At 55.9% G+C, this 17016-nt stretch overlaps 6 protein-coding genes across 6 annotated transcripts; 2 read left to right on the forward strand and 4 right to left on the reverse strand.

The window, feature by feature from the left end:
* Nucleotides 1-126: 126 nt before the first annotated feature.
* Nucleotides 127-1348, forward strand: IWZ02DRAFT_277978 (glutathione S-transferase). Its single transcript, XM_066763600.1, has 3 exons — nucleotides 127-291; nucleotides 345-624; nucleotides 703-1348. Exons 1-3 carry the CDS (start codon nucleotides 206-208, stop codon nucleotides 1096-1098), a joined length of 762 nt encoding a protein of 253 aa, XP_066622439.1. The 5' UTR covers nucleotides 127-205; the 3' UTR covers nucleotides 1099-1348.
* Nucleotides 1349-2187: 839 nt separating this feature from the next.
* Nucleotides 2188-6484, reverse strand: IWZ02DRAFT_278000 (uncharacterized protein). Its single transcript, XM_066763601.1, has 2 exons — nucleotides 5859-6484; nucleotides 2188-5728 (listed from the first exon to the last, which is right to left on the reverse strand). Exons 1-2 carry the CDS (start codon nucleotides 6077-6079, stop codon nucleotides 2305-2307), a joined length of 3645 nt encoding a protein of 1214 aa, XP_066622440.1. The 5' UTR covers nucleotides 6080-6484; the 3' UTR covers nucleotides 2188-2304.
* A 533-nt stretch (nucleotides 6485-7017) lies between these two features.
* Nucleotides 7018-7327, reverse strand: IWZ02DRAFT_278020 (uncharacterized protein). The gene has a single exon (XM_066763602.1). It carries the CDS (start codon nucleotides 7235-7237, stop codon nucleotides 7055-7057), a length of 183 nt encoding a protein of 60 aa, XP_066622441.1. The 5' UTR covers nucleotides 7238-7327; the 3' UTR covers nucleotides 7018-7054.
* On the reverse strand, nucleotides 7100-10179 carry IWZ02DRAFT_452772 (fork head transcription factor 1). The gene is made up of 4 exons (XM_066767619.1): nucleotides 10029-10179; nucleotides 9737-9867; nucleotides 7423-9677; nucleotides 7100-7364 (listed from the first exon to the last, which is right to left on the reverse strand). The coding sequence occupies exons 2-4, from the start codon at nucleotides 9848-9850 to the stop codon at nucleotides 7295-7297; spliced, it is 2439 nt and encodes an 812-aa protein (XP_066622442.1). The 5' UTR covers nucleotides 9851-9867; nucleotides 10029-10179; the 3' UTR covers nucleotides 7100-7294.
* Nucleotides 10180-12649: 2470 nt separating this feature from the next.
* IWZ02DRAFT_452776 (uncharacterized protein) lies at nucleotides 12650-13058 on the forward strand. Its single transcript, XM_066767620.1, has one exon. It carries the CDS (start codon nucleotides 12685-12687, stop codon nucleotides 12928-12930), a length of 246 nt encoding a protein of 81 aa, XP_066622443.1. The 5' UTR covers nucleotides 12650-12684; the 3' UTR covers nucleotides 12931-13058.
* IWZ02DRAFT_452780 (beta-glucosidase) lies at nucleotides 13038-16522 on the reverse strand. The gene is made up of 6 exons (XM_066767621.1): nucleotides 16241-16522; nucleotides 15898-16073; nucleotides 15753-15850; nucleotides 15310-15703; nucleotides 15117-15262; nucleotides 13038-15059 (listed from the first exon to the last, which is right to left on the reverse strand). Exons 1-6 carry the CDS (start codon nucleotides 16295-16297, stop codon nucleotides 13270-13272), a joined length of 2661 nt encoding a protein of 886 aa, XP_066622444.1. The 5' UTR covers nucleotides 16298-16522; the 3' UTR covers nucleotides 13038-13269.
* Between the last annotated feature and the right edge of the window lie 494 nt (nucleotides 16523-17016).

Below are 17016 nucleotides of genomic sequence, written 5' to 3' on the forward strand. Positions count from 1 at the left end.
TGAATCATTGCCAATTCTGGAAATCGACGGAGCACAGTGTCGACTGACGTGAGACTGACATGCCAGAGTACATTTCTAAGCACCCCGCCACTGTCGCTGCCGCTTGCCCCACCATTGGTGCACCACCATGTCGCCTTCGCTACTTATATAGAGCGGCCGCTTTCAACTCACAAACGTCACAGACAGAGCAACCATATCCAACACAATGGCAGCACAGAAGCCCGACATCACCCTCTACACCACCCAGACGCCCAATGGCGTCAAGATCTCCATCACCTTGGAAGAGCTGGGGTAACGAGCCGAGCCCTTCTCCATGGAAAGAACCCAAGCTAACTCTGCCAAAGGCTCCCATACAAAGTCCACAAGATCGACATCTCCAAGAATGAGCAGAAGGAGCCGTGGTTCCTTGCCATCAACCCCAATGGCCGCATCCCGGCCCTGACCGACACCTTCAGCGACGGCCAGAAGATCCGCCTGTTCGAATCCGGCTCCATCATGCAGTACCTGGTGAGCCAGTACGACAAGGACAACAAGATCTCATACCCCGAGGGCACGCGCGAGTACTACGAGACGAACAACTGGCTCTTCTTCCAGAACGCGGGCGTGGGACCGATGCAGGGCCAGGTAAGAGACACAGCTTTCCAAAAACAATGAATGGCCCGGACATATTGAGATGCTAATTCCGTCTTTCCCCCTATCTAGGCCAATCACTTCTTCCGCTACGCCCCCGAGAAGATCCCCTACGGCATCAACCGCTACCAAAACGAGACGCGCCGCCTGTACCGCGTGCTCGACACGCACCTGAAGGAGACGGGCAACGCGTACCTGGTCGGCGACAAGCTGACCATCGCCGACATTGCGCACTTTGGCTGGGTGTCGGCGTCGCTGTGGTGCGGCGTCGACATTGCCGAGTTCCCCACCCTCAAGGCCTGGGAGGACCGCATGGCTGCCCGCCCCGGCGTCGAAAAGGGCAGAAACGTCCCTGACCCGGATAAGATGAAGGAGCTGCTCAAGGATCCGGCAAAGGTGGAGGAGCATGCGGCGCGGGCTAGGAAGTGGGTTCAGGAGGGCATGAAGGCGGATGCGAAGAAAGAGTAGGCGGATGCGGAGAAAGAGTAGTAAGTTTACGAGAAGACCTCAGAAAGGGGTGGGTGTTTCTTATGACGATGGCACGAAGCGAAATATGAAGCAACGGTACAAAAAAAAAAAAAAAAATACCAGTTCAATGCTATTCAATTCAATTTGAGGGTACAACGCTGTTCCTGCGACAAGTGTCCAAAATTGTTGAAATCACTGGTCGCCACAAGAATGCCATTTAACTGCTCCAAGAGTCTCGAAAATAGATGAGCCATGCTTTAGGTCCTTGTTCTTCTGAGAAAACACGACGGCCCAGCAATCGAATATGGGTATCCATTCCACGACGGACATAGCTGTTGTCGCGCCTGCCTGCCTTCGCGCCTGCCGTACCAGCTACCTACCTATCTATCTACCTGCCTGCCCGCACACTCAAAACATCGCACATATTCTTTTAGCATGCATGCCGTTCAGCCGTTGCGTTGGTGGTCTATTTACAAGGAGGGATGCGTAGGTAGGGAGTATGTGTAGTACCAATGTAGCGAAGAGGACGAGGGGGTTAGAATTGGTGAGGAAGAGGGGGCAAGAAAAAAAAAAAGAAAAAAAGAAAAAAAAAAGGGGGAGGGGAGAAAAAGGGTACGTACGTACATGTACCAGGTATTGTAATGTTGTGCAAATGGACAGACAACACGCCCCCTCCTTAGGCAAGGTATTGACGGTGAACTGACCCACGGGTGAGGAGGCCCTACACGCCTACATACATACAAAATACAGACGCCGGACGTCGGACGTCGGACGACGAGAGAGGAAGCAGACAAACATACAAACAGATCAAGAAAATGCTCTTTCTCGCTGCGCCCGCCTTGCTCTGACTGACCGACTGACAGACAGGCTTCTTGCTCTAATAAACACAGCAGGAAGTAGGCGTGTGAGTGGCAGCAGTCCACACGCAAGCAATCGATCCGGCATCCGATCCGATCCCATCCATCCATCCATTCATCCACCTCATCTCTCTGCCCTCGCATACAAACACATGAGAAGAAACGCCGCAAAGATGAGAAAAAGGCCACACAGGCAGGCAGGCAGACCATGACGAAATAGAGAACAAGAAGGCAAGCTCTCCTCCCCCTCTCACCACACTCCCCAAATCCCTCCCCAGACCCACTCAACTGCTCTCACTCACTCACTCACTCCGCCCACAACGACACTCAAACCACAAACATCCCAACGCTAATACGGCGCCCTCCCCCTCTTGATCCCAACAACGCCATCATCCCCACTATCCCCATCAACATCAATGCCCGCCAAAAGACCCCCCAAGTCCACCTTCCCGCCCCCCACCGATCCAGACCCAATGATGCCACTGGCGCCACTCGTTCTTCTCTGGCCGCCGCTGATCGCCGACGCCGCGGCGCTGCGACTACGGCTGCGGCCGCGACTGCTGCGCGTAGACTGTGCGCCGCGCGACTTGAGCGAGCGGGCGCGGAGAGTACCATTGGCGTTGGCGTTGGCGTTCGTCGAAGTGGTGCCAGGGGGCGACGGGTTCTTGGAGACGGCGGCCGGCTCAACGCCCGCAGGCAGCGGGGGCACGGGGGGCACGTGGTCGATGTGGCCGTTGGGGCTCACAGGGTCCGAGGGGTCGCCTGTGGGCGTGTTGGCGTCAAGAGTAGACGAGGGGACGGTGCTAAGCGGAGGGCGGGCGTTGGGGTCGTCTGGGTTGGCTGCGTGGCTGTAGCTCGAGCCCGGCGCGGCGTACGAGTACTCGCTGACGGAAAAGTCTGCGGAGATGAACGACTCGTCATCGTCGACGGTCTCTTCGCCCCCCTCGGCCGTGCCCGAGTCGCGGCCGTGTCGGGTCAAGGGTAAGGGCCCATCGCCTTGGTTTGTGAGGACCTTTTTGAGGTCGTCAAGACGTACGGCTGAGCGCGCGCTGCTGGTGGTGGGCGACCCGTTGGCACCGTTACGCTGATGGTGATCGTTGAGGGCGCCAAGGGCGGCGCGGTGGTTGCCGATGATGCTCGGGCTGGGGCTGAGATGCGGCAGGCCGTTGGGGCTACCATAGCCGGCGCTGACGCCAAGAAAACCATTCGGTGTTGATGCACCACCTGCGGCAGCGCCTACGGCTGAGTGGGCGCGCTTCGTACGGTGTGAAAGGGACCCTGAAGCAGAGCTGGCGTCATAATGTGCTGCCATGATTGCGAGAACGGCCTCCTTGTTCCAGGACTCAAGCATTTGGTCTCGAATCTTGACGGGCAGTATGTTAGACTTGGCAGGGGTAAGGGCCTCCTTAACTTCAGCGCGTGGCGGAGAGCTTTGAAGACTGCTGTCAATACCTAGGCCCGTGAACGACGGCACGTTGACATTGAGGTTCGGAATGCTGGATCGTCCCGGGCTCGCCGGTGGACTGTTGGGCGGCGAGTACATGGCGTCAGAGTAGCCGTCCGATATTCTGTCAACCAACTCTTGACGATCTTCAAAGAGTTTCAGATCGAAGGGTTCCTGCATGCTAGATCCCGCTGCCGTGGCCCGTGTGTCAATATCCTGAAGCTCAACCGGAGGAACGGTGATGCCTTGAAGCCACAAGCCACGCTCTTTGCGTCGGTTGATCTCCGCCGTGATTTGCAGGCCAGTGGGGCTGGTCTCGAATGCGAAGGCGTGCGCAAGTGCCCAAAAGTAGCCGTGAACCAGGCTGCCAATGCGAATCTTCGCCGTCGCTTCTTCAACGGTGGATATATCCTCTTGCAGCCTCATCATCATCGGAAGGCCAGTCAGGAGAGCATTGACACCCAGTTTCGACGCCAATCGAAATAGCAGAAGGTGGAGCAAAAGGAATTCAGCATCCGCGCTGTCGTCTGAAGAGGTTGCAAATTGCAGCGCATTGTCATACATTGCAAGATGCAAAAGTGGCATGAAACTCGTCCTTAGCCTTCTTGGACTCTTCTCTCGACTTCTTGTTTGACTTGCATTCGACACGGCCCTTCGCGCGAGGTTGTCGCCTTCTCTTTTCCCGGTATCTCTCCGATCGGTTCTCGGGTCCACGACACGCAAATCTGACTTGCGCACCTCGAGCTCCAGCCATGTGAGCAGGGCATTGACATACGAGCGGCGCACCTTGGCGATTGGATCACGGAGAAGCCATTGTGTGCCTTCCCAGACATCGACGCTCACACGACTCCGACCGATTGAGCTCTTGTTGCCATCTGCATCCGTACTTGGGGAATTGGCCACACGGAGGATGTCTTTGACGGCCTCGAGTGCGACGACACGTGCTGTCTCGAAGCTGAAGAAGGATCCCGCTGGTACTTTTTCACTAAGGGAACCGGTGCTGGCTGCCAAATCCACGACGGCGGTGGACTCCTCGATTGACGCTGCCGTGGTGGCGGCGATCGATTGGTTGGGGCCGGTTGACGGCTTCAAGCGAATCAAGATGGCCTGGAGCATGTCCGGAATCTGGTCGTTGTAGTAAATGTGCTTTGCGAGGTTTGCAATGCAGTTTTTGAGCTGCTTGAGCAGCCTCACTCTCGCCTCGGACGGTGCTGCGGTCCCATCGACCACGTCAGCTAAGCTCGCTGAAGGAGTTTGGGTGGCTGGAGTCGATGCGGCCTCGAGAGTCTCTTTGCTCGCCTTTGCACCCGCATCTCCATTCATCAAGCTCGGGCTTTTTACATGCAAAAGCTTGAGTATGTGGTTGACCAGGCCAATAAGAACATCCATGACGGATAATCCGATGAAGTTGATTCGGGCATCGCCAAGAAGCCAAGTGATGATCGTAGCAAGAACGTACTCCTGATCCAAATGTTCTTCGACAATCTTGGTGTGGACAAGCGTATGCGATGCTGTTACGAGAATGACAAATCGGTCCTGTACAGACGCCCAACCAGACATCATGGCGAATAGAGTAGTCGCCCATGAGCCGTCGGCGTCGCCATTCGGGAAATGTTCCGTCCATTTTACGCGGGTCGATATGAATTTGAGAACGGCGGCAGTGGCCTGGCGCAGCTGATCTCTGCCCACTGCCTCGAAAATATTTCGCAGCGCTTGGAGTGCAACGATACCGGCTTCCTCTTCGGCCATCTTGTCCGAGTCCTCGGTAGTCCTGGCTACGGCCCCAGGGTCTCCGTCCTCGACGGTGCGCATTGTAGAACTGCTTTTTCGCCGATTAAAGGCAGCCTCCTTATCCATGTCTTCCCTCTCTTTTTCCCGAAGTTCCAGTTGCGTCAAGGCTATCCCCTCGGTCGAGTACAGGTTGACTAGAATCACGGGCACAATGACGCTCAGTTGTTTGCCAGCGTCCGCGCCCAGGCATTCACTGCCAGCAGCAGCCTTGATCGCCGACAAGCCAGCTTTCCTAAATCTTATTTCCATGGTCCAGAGCTGGCCTGCTTCCTTTTCCTTCTCCTTGTTGGCAAAAAATGCATAAAGCTGTACAATTTCTTCATAAAGGGAAGCGAGTTCGTTGTCGGCGGCGAGGGCCGCTGCATCGAGGTGCGCGCATAGCGTCTCAAATGTCGGGATAGATGCCTCTAAGAGTGTGATGTCATGGGAGTTGAGGACGGTGCGGAGGATGCTAAAGAGGCTGAGGGCGTAGAGAGGAATGTCGCGGGGACATTTTTCAATCAGGGCCTTGAGGATTTGGAGGGTAACCAGGACGTTTCTGCAGAGCACAACATGTTAGCAGGCGCACTACTGCCTCTTGTCTTGACCTGATCTCCCACTAAGAGTCCCTTGCATCGACGCGCGCTACTTGTTTAGAAAAATTAAAAAGTAGAATAAATGTCACGTACCCTATTCTCCTTCTCCACACATCGCCCGCAGTTCTCTTGTCCAGGAACTCGCCCACCTTGACCAATTTTGTGCGCCGCGTCGAGGCATAATATAGCAGATAGCTCAACTCCGAACTATTCGGCTTGACCTCCGCCTCCCGATAACCCTTTTGCAACTGGGGGTAGCACTTGAGGATGAGGACCTGGTGCTTTGGGCGGCACGACTGGCGGATGTGATTCATTGTGGCAGCAAGGCTGACGCCTTGGGAGCGAGGTGGGGTATCGTGGCGGCGTTGGGAGAGGGAGGGATGGCGGCGGCGGTGGTGTTGAGCAAACGCGCGGCTCGCCGAGTCGCGGACGTCTTGGTCGTGTCAGGCCCCGAGGCTGGTCAGCTGCGGTGACCTGGGAGTCGATGGGGGCGGAGACGGCGGAAGGGCGAGCGGAGAGGAGGAGGATGACGGCAGGTAGGGTAGGGTAGGGTAGGGTAGGGTAGGGTAGGTCGGTACCCAGGCAGCCGTCGGCTGGTTGGCGTTGGGTGCGCGACAGGGGAGAATTGCGCCTGGCACGAGCGCTCGTGCTGCGCGCTCCTTCTCCTGGGAAGCAATCAATTCGCACGGGCGCGTATGTTTTGGGACGAGACGTTGGTGGATGCTTGCGGCGGCCGCAACGACGTAACGTGGTCGGAGACGGGCCAGTCAGTCTGATGTGGGTGGAGGAGAGCTGCGTGCGGCTGCGGGCTGAGCGAATAGGCGTCAGGCGGAAGGCTCAACCATCTTCACGTCATTCTCCCGCAGACTCCGAAGCAGCCAGACGACTGGCGAAGATGGTAAACAGACAAAAAAGCAAAGGCAGCACGCGACGCGGGATGCGTGACGGGTTGGGGGGTTTGCAGCGCTTCTGTTAATTTATTTGCTGGGAATTGCGATTTGCGATGGCCGCTTGCATGGTTCCCGTCGCCGGACCGCGCGCCCGCATGTCCCGCCGGCAGCTTGGCTACATGCCTCTAGAACTCAACACCACAATGCCTCAACCATCTGAAACTGCCCTGTTGCTAGTCTACTCCTCGTCCTTCGTGTCAACTGCTTCGGGCTCATGCCCCGTTTCAGCGCCCGTTTGCGCTCTTGCCGCCAGCCCTCGTGTCTGATAGACCTTCAAAGCAACTCAATGCAAAGCGCAAAAAAGAAAAACACATATAACGGAAACCTCGCACTGTAGCCTCACATCCTTCTCAACAGCCGTCTCGGAAACCCAAAAAAAAAAAAAAAAAAAAAAAAAAAAAAAAAAAGGGACGTGTCCCTGTACAACTCGTTTGCGGCCCACGCTCGTAGCTCGGAAGCAATCCCAAACGCCATTTCGAACAGTCCCCGCGTACGCTTAACTGGTTGCCCTTCATTACGCATGGCGTTGTGCTGCGCTCACTCTCATGTTTACTTCAGTCTTGGACGGCGCAATCTCGTTTACGAACGGCGAATGAATCCAGCACTCTGGGTCAGCCCACGGTGGAAGCTGCCGATGCCTTGAAATCCCCTGCACGCAACAAGTTAGCATCCTACATTCCTCTGCAAATTGCACATGCGCGACCTACTTCATCAGGTCGATTCCTTCTTCCTTATCGTCGCCCTCAAATTGCGCCGGGAGCTGCTTCTTCACCGCTGCTTCCTCTGCCGTGTTGAATCGCCGACTGCTCGGACGCGTCGGGGTGGCGGGCGACAAGTCTTGGGACTCGCCTTCTCCAGAACCAGATCCATCTCGTGAGCCCTCCCGGCTGCGATCAACATCAACACCCAAAACTGGAGGGGAGCTTGGCTGCATCGGACCAGTCTCCTCACCATCGTCCTGCTTTTCTTCCTCCTCGTCCTCGTCCTCATCATCCTCTTCTTCGGCTTTTCCAAAGCGGAACGGTTTGGCCTCTTTCGTCGGGCTCGAGTCGACAAAGTTGCGGGCAGGAGTGGACCCGAGATCGGCAAACTTCCAAAACGGCGCTGGAGAGCTGAGATAACAGTACTGACTGGGCATCTTTGCCGTGCTGGGAGGTGCCAGGTGAGGGCGGTTTTTTGCGACCAGGGGCGTAACCAGACCATTGAAAGCGGAGTCTGGCAGGTCATTCAGACCTGACGATTTGTAACCATTGGTAGCAGGCGGCGAGTAGGTAATCTCCAGAGAAGATCGGCCAACCCGGGGAGTTGGCCCGGGCTCGTTGTCCTTGCTATCAGAAGGGATTGCTGTGGCCCTCACGTTGCTTTCCGGGTTGGTCGGTGCTCCAAAGCTTGCAGTTGAAGCTGGGGGAAAGGACGCCACGTCGTGCTTGCGATCGTTGATTGGCGTAAAGACTTGGTCGTCTTTGAAGAAAGCTTTGGCCCTGGGCGGCTGTGGCCCGCGGTCAGGAGTATAGGACTCGTTGGCTGTTGGATAGCTGGCCAATGGTGGAGTAACGGACCGCGGCGACTCTTTCACCTGAAATTTCGACGGCTGAGACGGCGTTTGGACTTCAACAGCTCCGTGCAGACGCTCGGTGGCCTGCGCGATGGCCGGTGAATTGGGTCCGGAGGAACCCATGCGATGCTTTTTGGTGTGGATTCCTTTCTTCAAAAAGTTCTCGCGCTCCTCCGGGACCAGACGCCACTTCATCCCTTTGCCAGGCTCATCTGTACGACGCGCAACTTTTTCAAAATGCTTGCTCAGGGAGAGGTTGTGCCGAATCGAGTTTTGCCATCCGCCGCCGTTGTACCGATAAAAGGCATAGTGCTTCTTGATGTACTCGTAGATGTTGGCAAGAGTGAGCTGCTCCTCGGGGGATGACATGATTGCCTGACCAATTAGCTGAGCATAGCTTAGTGGAGGCTTCAGATCCTTGGCACTGTCAGCGCTATAGTCGATATGCTCGGTGCTTTCCAACATGACACCGCGCGAGTAAGCACCTGCAGCAGAGGGTGACGTCTTGATCTTGGGTGACTGCTTGATGCGCGAAGGAATCGGAGTGTTTGGCGCCAGCGGCCCGGAAGTAGGTGCAGCTTGCTGATACTGGTCGTGGTTCGAGTTTGACTGCTGTTGCGAGGGGGCGGTTTGGTTGAACTGGCTGCTGGCGGGAAGGCCATGGTTGTCGGCAGTTCTGTCTTGGTGGTTGTGGGCGTGGAAAAAGGAATCATCATGACCGCCTTCACCATCCCCAGCTTCTCCCTGTTTGCTTCTTGTCCAGATCATGGGATGGATGCGCAATTCCTCGCCTGGACAAACAAAAATCATATCCGTGCCGCAAACGTTGATGATAGCGCCAGAATGGAGCCTGACCCTCTCCCCACGAGACAATGTACGATCGTCCAGCTTCAGCCCGTTGCGGCCGTTGACAATGATAAACCAGTGACCGTCGGTCGGTTCGTACTCGATCCACGCGTGTAGTCTGGAGACCTGCTTGTCCGGCCCAAGGTCAATGTTTACCTGAGCATCAGCCGATGGCTGCTGCGACGTCGTATCGAAATTATTCTGGCTGTTGGTGGGAGTGCTGCCGTTTGCTTGGTTGCGCGTTCCATGCTCGCCTCTTCCGATCAAAATGGTCGTCGACTTTGCGAAATAAACCCAAGAGTGGCCTTCGATCTTGGCATATGCCTGCGTGCTACCGCGCTGAGCGATGACCGGGTCCCGTTTCTGCAACTCGTTTGACAAGTCCACCTGTGCGTTCGTCGTGTAGTGAGCCACTTTGAGCATAGGAACGACCTGTGTGAGCAGTTCTTCCGGTGTTGATTTTTGAAAGTCCGCCTCGTAGTCGCTGCCGATTGTTCTATCGCTTTGTGCTGACGAAGGACGGGGCGGTGCAGCCGTTTCAGCGACGTCGTTGTTGTTCAGCTGCGAAGTCGTCAACGGGCGTGATTCACATGGTGTTTGCCAAGGGCATGCGAGCGTACTCTTCTCTTCTTTCTCGTGGGCGTGTCTGCCGGGTTGGGGGTGTCCGATTGCTCCTGGGCGACGGCTTCGCGCTTTGCACCGCGACCGCCACCGCGGCCACCTCTCGGAGGCATGATGGCGAAATGTGGTTCTGCGAAGCGCACGTCAGTCTGGCAAGGTTTGTGTTGAAGAGAAGGTGTCAAAGGGTCGATGGGACAAAGGACTCGAGAGAGATGCAAGCGGAGGCGCACGAAGGCTACCCGCGTTGAAGGCAGCCCCGCTGCGCATCGGGGCTTGACAGAGACGACTTACCGACGGCGTCGGGCTCTGGACGAGGAGAGCGAGCGATCGAAGAAACGGGAGGGACGGAGAAGGGTCGCAGGGGAAGTGACTGGGCGCGGTGGGTTGGGTGGGGGACGAATGTGAGGTGGTTGGAAAAGTGGTCGGTTGGTGGTGTTGCAGCCGGACTGGAGTCGTTTACGCAGTGAGGCTCGGGCCGGCAGCGCAGTCGCGTTATTTGGGTTTTGGCGTGCTGACCTTTGCCCCGGGTCTTGGCCGGACAGACAGAGGCACACGATTCGCGCCAGGCAGGACAGGGCAAGGCAGGGCGAGATGGCAAGGCCAGGAGTCGGATGTCAATACAGGAGGCGAGGAATGGAGAAGCATTTGTAGCGATAAGTTTGTGCGCGTGCTGTGCTGTGCTGTGCTGTGCTGCGCTGTGCTGTGCGGTGCTTGTGCTTGACTTGGTAGACGGCACCGCTGACATTTTGCCCAAGGCGCTGGCCGCTTCCATCGACGCCGCCGCAGCTGCCCTATAGTACACGAGCAAACAGCTGGAAGATGCCAACTGCTTGTCAACTCTAGACGCGTTGGGTGCGATCAGTCAAATTCCGCTTGTTGGGTTGGGCCAACGACGCGTCACACACGCCTTGCAGCATCAGCACGCGTCGTGCCCCCTTCTCCTTGCTCGGCTCTGGGCGCGTCCCTCTCTGACCTCCAACCTCATTCTTCGCTCCCGCTATACAAACAAACGCAAGGTTTTTGCTCTTGTCTTCCACTACGACACCTGCTGCTCGTCTAGAGTGGCGCCCGCCCTCGGTCTGGCATAGCCGCTCCGACGGATTCGCGCCGCCGTGCTGCAGACAAGGGTCTGAAAGTCGTTGCCAGATTTTACCCACCTATCGACCTCCTGTGCGGCCAGCTCTTCACCACCCCAGTCTGGCGTCCTAGACCGATCCTGCTTCCTTCCGACACCACCCGTCCGTCTACAACACTATTGATTCTTGAAAGCAACTTGCTCCGCCTATTGCAGAGCCATGATTGCTTCTTTTCATCTCTTCCATTCACGTGTCACCGTGCCATTTCTTTGTTTTCTCCGTCTCCATCTCAATCAAACGCTTCCGGCACCACACGGCCTTCGGCCTTTTGCCCCCATCTTTCAGCCGTGCCGCTTCTATTTCTCTACCCACACACTTCCCCGACAATGGTACGTGACGTGGGACCGCGCATTGACGCGCGACAGCGGCTGTGGCTGGCCGCGTTACGTAGATGGTGCCCAAAGGTGCCTGGATCATCCACCCGCGCCTTCGACGAACATGACTAGCCACGTAAACAATCGACCAGCGTGGCCGTCATGTCGTCGTCACTCCAAGCTTAGGGGCTCATCCAGCGTTCATTTTGTATCCATGGATACCAGCTACTGTATTGCCGCCGTTGGCAACCAGATTTCTCGTCGTGATTTGTTCGCATTTGAATTCGCCGCTCCGGCGCGCTAAGAGCTGGACCATCTATCTGTCCTGACGCCTTCGAATGAATGCATCATTCAAATGCACCACGAGTTCCAAATGACCGAATCCATCTAATTCAACACTGCTATTTTCGATTGAGTTACCATCGGTGGCACAATGGAGATCGACTACTGGCATTGCTTAGATGTTGAGAGCAGCCTTTTCTTTTGATATTCGCTGGGATGACTTGCTTTCCCCAATCACCCCAGCATCCAAAGCGGACAAAAGCCAGGCCCTCTCAACTTCTCCCATTCAAACTGGACAAGTGTTTCATTTCGTCACGTTACTCTTTTATTCGTTCAGCAAATCCACTGCCTTACCCAGTCATGCTGACTTTGAATTTGTTAGCTCTCAAGCTCTCTTGTCTTTTCCCGCAAACCGCAGACATAACCTCGTCGCAACTATAATTCACGAGTTTAAGGGGTGACTTTCTAGAATCTAGACCTAATCAGGAGGCTTATAGCACAGTGCATGCAGGAAGAAATGAGACATCCTCTGGGGAGTAGTTGTCTACCATTGCAGCTACGTCTAGGGAGCAGTCGTCTATTCTCGAGACTGCGCTTAGCGAGTCGTTATTCATCACTTTAGTTGGAACCAAGGAGTGTCATTTCTTCCATCATCCACTGTTATAGCGTCTCCCTCCCGTGTTCCGAAAGATCTGTCCTGCTCCAGCATATTCTCAACGACCCAGGATTGCGGCAGCTTCTCAATGCAGAATCGCCGCAAGGCATCGCGGAAAAGATTACCACTCAGCGCCTATCAGATATGGCTTCGGAGAAGAAATGCTCTCGAGGACTCTCAAGGGGCAGATATGACGACGTTGTTTGCTTTCAACAACACCTCCAGTCCTCATCCAATCGAACACATCACTAAATCTCCTTGGTCTCCTCAGGCAGCAAAACCGGACCCAACGAACCGTTCCCACTTTCTCACTCAAGGCCTTCCCGGCCCCTTTGCACATGCACAGAGCCCCAACTGACACATCTCGGAACGGAGAAACAGTACTGTACAGTGACTCGACCATGGAAGCCAGCAGCAGCCTTGTTCCTGGGCATCCTCTCGTGCTTGCATCCCGTGTGGACTCGGACTCGAATCTCCTTACTGCATAGACAGGCGGCGGGAAGCGCTGCTGCTGCCGCCGATGCTGGACTGTTGCCATCGCAGAAAGAACCTTTTGCAGTATGTTTTCGGCTCCTCAATCGCGACTGTTGTTGTTGTTGTTGTTGTTGTTGAATCTCTGTCCTCAAGGTCGCTTCGAGATTTTTGGAGGGCTTTCGCGCTGGAGCGAGTGCCGTGAGTACCTGAGGCATCTAGCCAGAGAATGCGACGGCTGCATGGTTTCTACCCAAGTTGCCTGTACCTGCATGCCTGCCTGCTTACTTCCCTACCAAAACCACAGAGTAAGCTCCCATCACTTATTCGATTAATGCCTTCAAAAAGTGGCGATGAGCACTTCAACAGGAGCAGGCAGACAACAGATCATAGTTGCCTCAAGATCAAAAAGGTCACGGAAAAAGCATCCAGGCAACAAATGGACATGTCAATAACCGATAAATTGAGCGATTGAGGCCACACCGCACCAACGCACACACCGGCAATAGTACCTAGTCGCGATGGCCGGTCGGCTGGATATCTAGGAAATCATAGCTCTTAGCGCATGCACGCAGAAAATGCAACGGCACGTCTTCTCTCCTCTCGCAGCACCGCCACTACCACCGTCACCACATCTCATCCGTCTCCGCTTTCGCTCTACGGCCGCCGCCTCATCACAACTCAGACGACCCCTCCAACCCAAACGACCCCTCCAATTCCAACTTGCGCGAACTCTTGCCCACAAACACCTTCTTCTCGTACTCAGTCACGACCCAATCGCCCTTGACCGTGTCCCAGCTACTCAAGTCACGGCGTGTGATATCGGCGCCAAATGTCTTAGACTGGCCGGGCTGGATATCATAGAGACGGTCGAAGCCGCGGAGCTGGTACAGCGGGTCGTCAGGGCCGCCGAGGGAGACGTAGAGCTGGGCGACCTCGTCGCCAACAACGTCGCCCGTGTTGGTGACGGTGGCCGTGACGGTGAAGAGCACGTCGTAGAGGCGCGGGTTGCCGCCGGGCGCGCCGCCCGCCGGGTGCCGCGCCTTCCATTGCGCCGTGCCGTCTTGCGAGCCCTCGGGGATGTACGACGACGTGTCGGCGGCGGCGTACGGCTCGCTGGCTTGCGAGTCGCCGTACGAGGCGTTGGCCGAAGTCGAGTTGAGGTATGGGTAGATGAAGAGCGGCACGCGGTCGATGTCGTCGGGGAACTGGTAGTCGGCGAGGTCGGTCGAGACGGGCGTTGTGTTGAGCGAGGGCGCGAACGCGTTGGTGGCGTTGTTGGCCGCGTACTCTGGCACGTTGGGGTGCTTTACGATTTTGAGGTTCGAGTACGAGAAGTTGGTGTACGAGAGCCCGAAGCCGAATTCGTAGATTGGCTCGATGCCGTTCTTGTCGAAGCTGCGGTAGTCGATGAAAACGCCTTCGTTGAAATTGTCTTGTGGGGCGTCTTCTCCGTTGTTGGGCTCATACAGGAGATCGGTGCCGTAGTCCTCGCGGCTCCTGCCAATGGTGAAAGGCAGCTTGCCGCCGGGGGTCACGCGGCCGTAGAGGACATCCCTGAGGGAGTTTCCGGATTCTTGACCGGGAAGTCCAGCCCAGACGATGGCAGTAACGTTCTCGTTGTCAACGAAAGCACCAAGCTCGATGGGGCCGACGGAGTGGATGACCACAATGGTGTTGTTGCATACAGCGGTCACGTTTTGAATCAGCGTCTCTCCGGCGTGCCAGACAGTCAGGTTGTTGCGGTCGCCAATGTTGCCATCAAAGCTGATGTAACCTTCACCGCTGTCACTGTTGACGAAGACCAGCGAATGGCTGGCTTGGCTGGCGAGCGCAGCGATTTGAGAGTAAGCGTAGTCGTCAGTGATGCCCTGGATGATACCGCCGTTGGATAGGACCTCGTTCGCAATAGCGCTCAGAGGAGAGATGAGGTATGGGAAGGCCGATGTACCCGATCCCCATCCAACAGCAAGAGTGCCGTTAGTGCAGCCCCTGTCAGAGCATCCGTTGGGTCCATAAAGACTGTCGCCGGCATCACTGCCGAAGACGGCGGTGAATTTTTCCTTGCCACTAAGAGGGAGGACACCATTGTTCTTGAGGAGAACAGTCGACCTGGCGCCAGCATCGCGAATCTGCTTGGCGTGCTCGCGACGAACATCAACGTGCTTGTTGACCAGTCCCCAGTTCTTATCGCTGATGGCGTTCTCGTAGCCGTAGGTCTCAGTGGTCCAGGAGTTGAAGTTGGTCTCAACGTAGTTCTTGTCCCTTGCAACAAAATAGTAGGCAGACATGATACGAGTGGCCATGTCATCAATACGCCATTCAGGAATGGTGCCATTGGTGACGGCCAGGGTCAGGTTGGGTCCCCAGAATGCATTGCCGGTGCTGAAGGCCGTGTCGCCGGGCATGGTCATGTCCAGACCAGCGAAGGCACTAAAGACACCGGAGTGCTGTGCACCCCAATCTGATGGACAGGTCAATGATTATCCGACGAAGCGATGGAGATTACGCTTTAACTCACCAGAAACGACGAATCCCTGGAAGCCAAGCTCGCCCTTGAGGATTCCGTTCAGAAGTGCCGAGTTCTCGCAGCCGTAAGTGTTGTTGATCTGGTTGTAAGAGCACATGATGGAGCCAGTTCCAGCGCGCACGGCATCGGCAAATGGCCTAGGAACTGTCAGATGTGTTCAATGCCACTGCCCAGGGTTACCTACCAAAGGTACAGCTCGTGAAGGGTCTTGTCGTCAACATTGGAGCTGAGCGAGTCGGTAATGTTGAAGCCAAAGCCTCTCGACTCAGGACCCTGGCGGAAATGCTCTTGCTCGTTCAAGATGTAGTGCTTTGTGCATGCAATGACACCAGCATCTTGAACGCCCTTGACGCTTTCTGCAACAGCAACACCAGAGAGGTATGGGTCGGGGGAGAAGCCTTCCCAGTTGCGGCCGCCAGCAGGGGAGCGACCCAAAGGCCCAACCACAGGACCTAACAGCACGTCGATGCCCTTGTCTCTGGTCTCCTCTCCCATGCCGTATCCGCGGTCATACCACACCTTGCGGTCCCAGGACGCGGCGGAGGTGCCTCCCGAAGTAAACGCCGAGTTGTAGTCCGCTATAATCGTGTCAGATTTTGAAGTGACGGCCTCGATTTGCTTACTTACTGAAGCGAATGCCGGTGGGTGAGTCCTGAAGACACAATGCGGGGAAACCAAGACGCGGAATCGCGCCCACATTGCCGACACATGGTCCGCCTTCCCAGCTGCGAAAAATTAGGTGTCATGCTGAAGCGATTTAGCGGGCACTTACCCCACACCAGTGGTAAGATTGACCTTCTCAAGTAGAGTCAATTGACCCACAAATTCCTTGGCCTTTCTGATTGCAGTCTCCCAGCCCTCGGTGGTCTCCTCAACCCATGGTGAGGGATAATACGGTGGTGACGTTGCGCCCCAAAGAGCATCGTCGGGATTAGAGTTGTTCAATGCCTGGATAGTAAACAGTCAGACAAATGATCCAAATGAATCTTCTGCGGCATATTCGCATCTTTGGGCGCTCAAAAGGGTGGTAGGAGTGGCACTGGCTCAGAATGGGAGCAGTGTTGTGGAATCGGTCGTTGAGAGCCAATCCATAGATTCGGAAGCAATTGACACACCTGGGATGCAACCAGCTTGGCTGCTGCCAGCGTAGCAACAGAAGATAAAATGCGCATGCTGGGCAATGGCTATCGAGAAGCTTGGTGGTATGTTGGAGCTCGACGCAGAGACAATAAACTGCGTGCGGCAAGGTCCAAGCTCCGGATCCACACAAAGGCAGTCGCAGCCCTCAATGGGACGAATTGGCAGAGGCAAGGTCGGGTATCCAGAAGCTAGAGCCGCACAGAGGGTCAGTGAGCAAGCTGCGGGCGACCGCGCCTTTTGAAGTGCAGGCTAGGAGAAGAGCAGGGACAAGCCAGAAAAATTGTTCGGACAAAGACGTCTTTTTTGCCCTGGCCAGTCGCGCACCATGACCTCAATTCCAAGGATACATGGAGGACGGCGCGGGGAACCATGCGTGCATTAGGCATACGTTCCTGCTGATCCTCCAACCACGGGGCCCCGTACACGCCATGTCCCGGCCCGCAGTTGGCGAGGCGACTTGGACAATTGTTCCTTCATGTCAAGATCGCCGCAACTTATCCCGCGTGATTTTGAAAACTGCCCTCCCCCCGGTCCACGCTGAGTGGCTGCCAGAGGTGATTGGATTGTACCATCGGCACCTCTACGGGTGCTGTACACGTAGGTATAGGGCGTGGTGGCCATGCAGTCGATCTGGTTCCAAGTGACCATTCCCTTTGCTTGCCTCTCCAAGGACCGAGCCGCTGTGTTTGCCCCGGATTGATGGCCAGGTCCGTGTCCAGAGCCGCAGTCGGACCAGCTCTTTCCAACCGGA

Source organism: Phyllosticta citriasiana (genome assembly GCF_038021145.1).
Source record: "Phyllosticta citriasiana strain CBS 120426 chromosome Unknown IWZ02scaffold_7, whole genome shotgun sequence".
NCBI lineage: Eukaryota > Fungi > Ascomycota > Dothideomycetes > Botryosphaeriales > Phyllostictaceae > Phyllosticta > Phyllosticta citriasiana.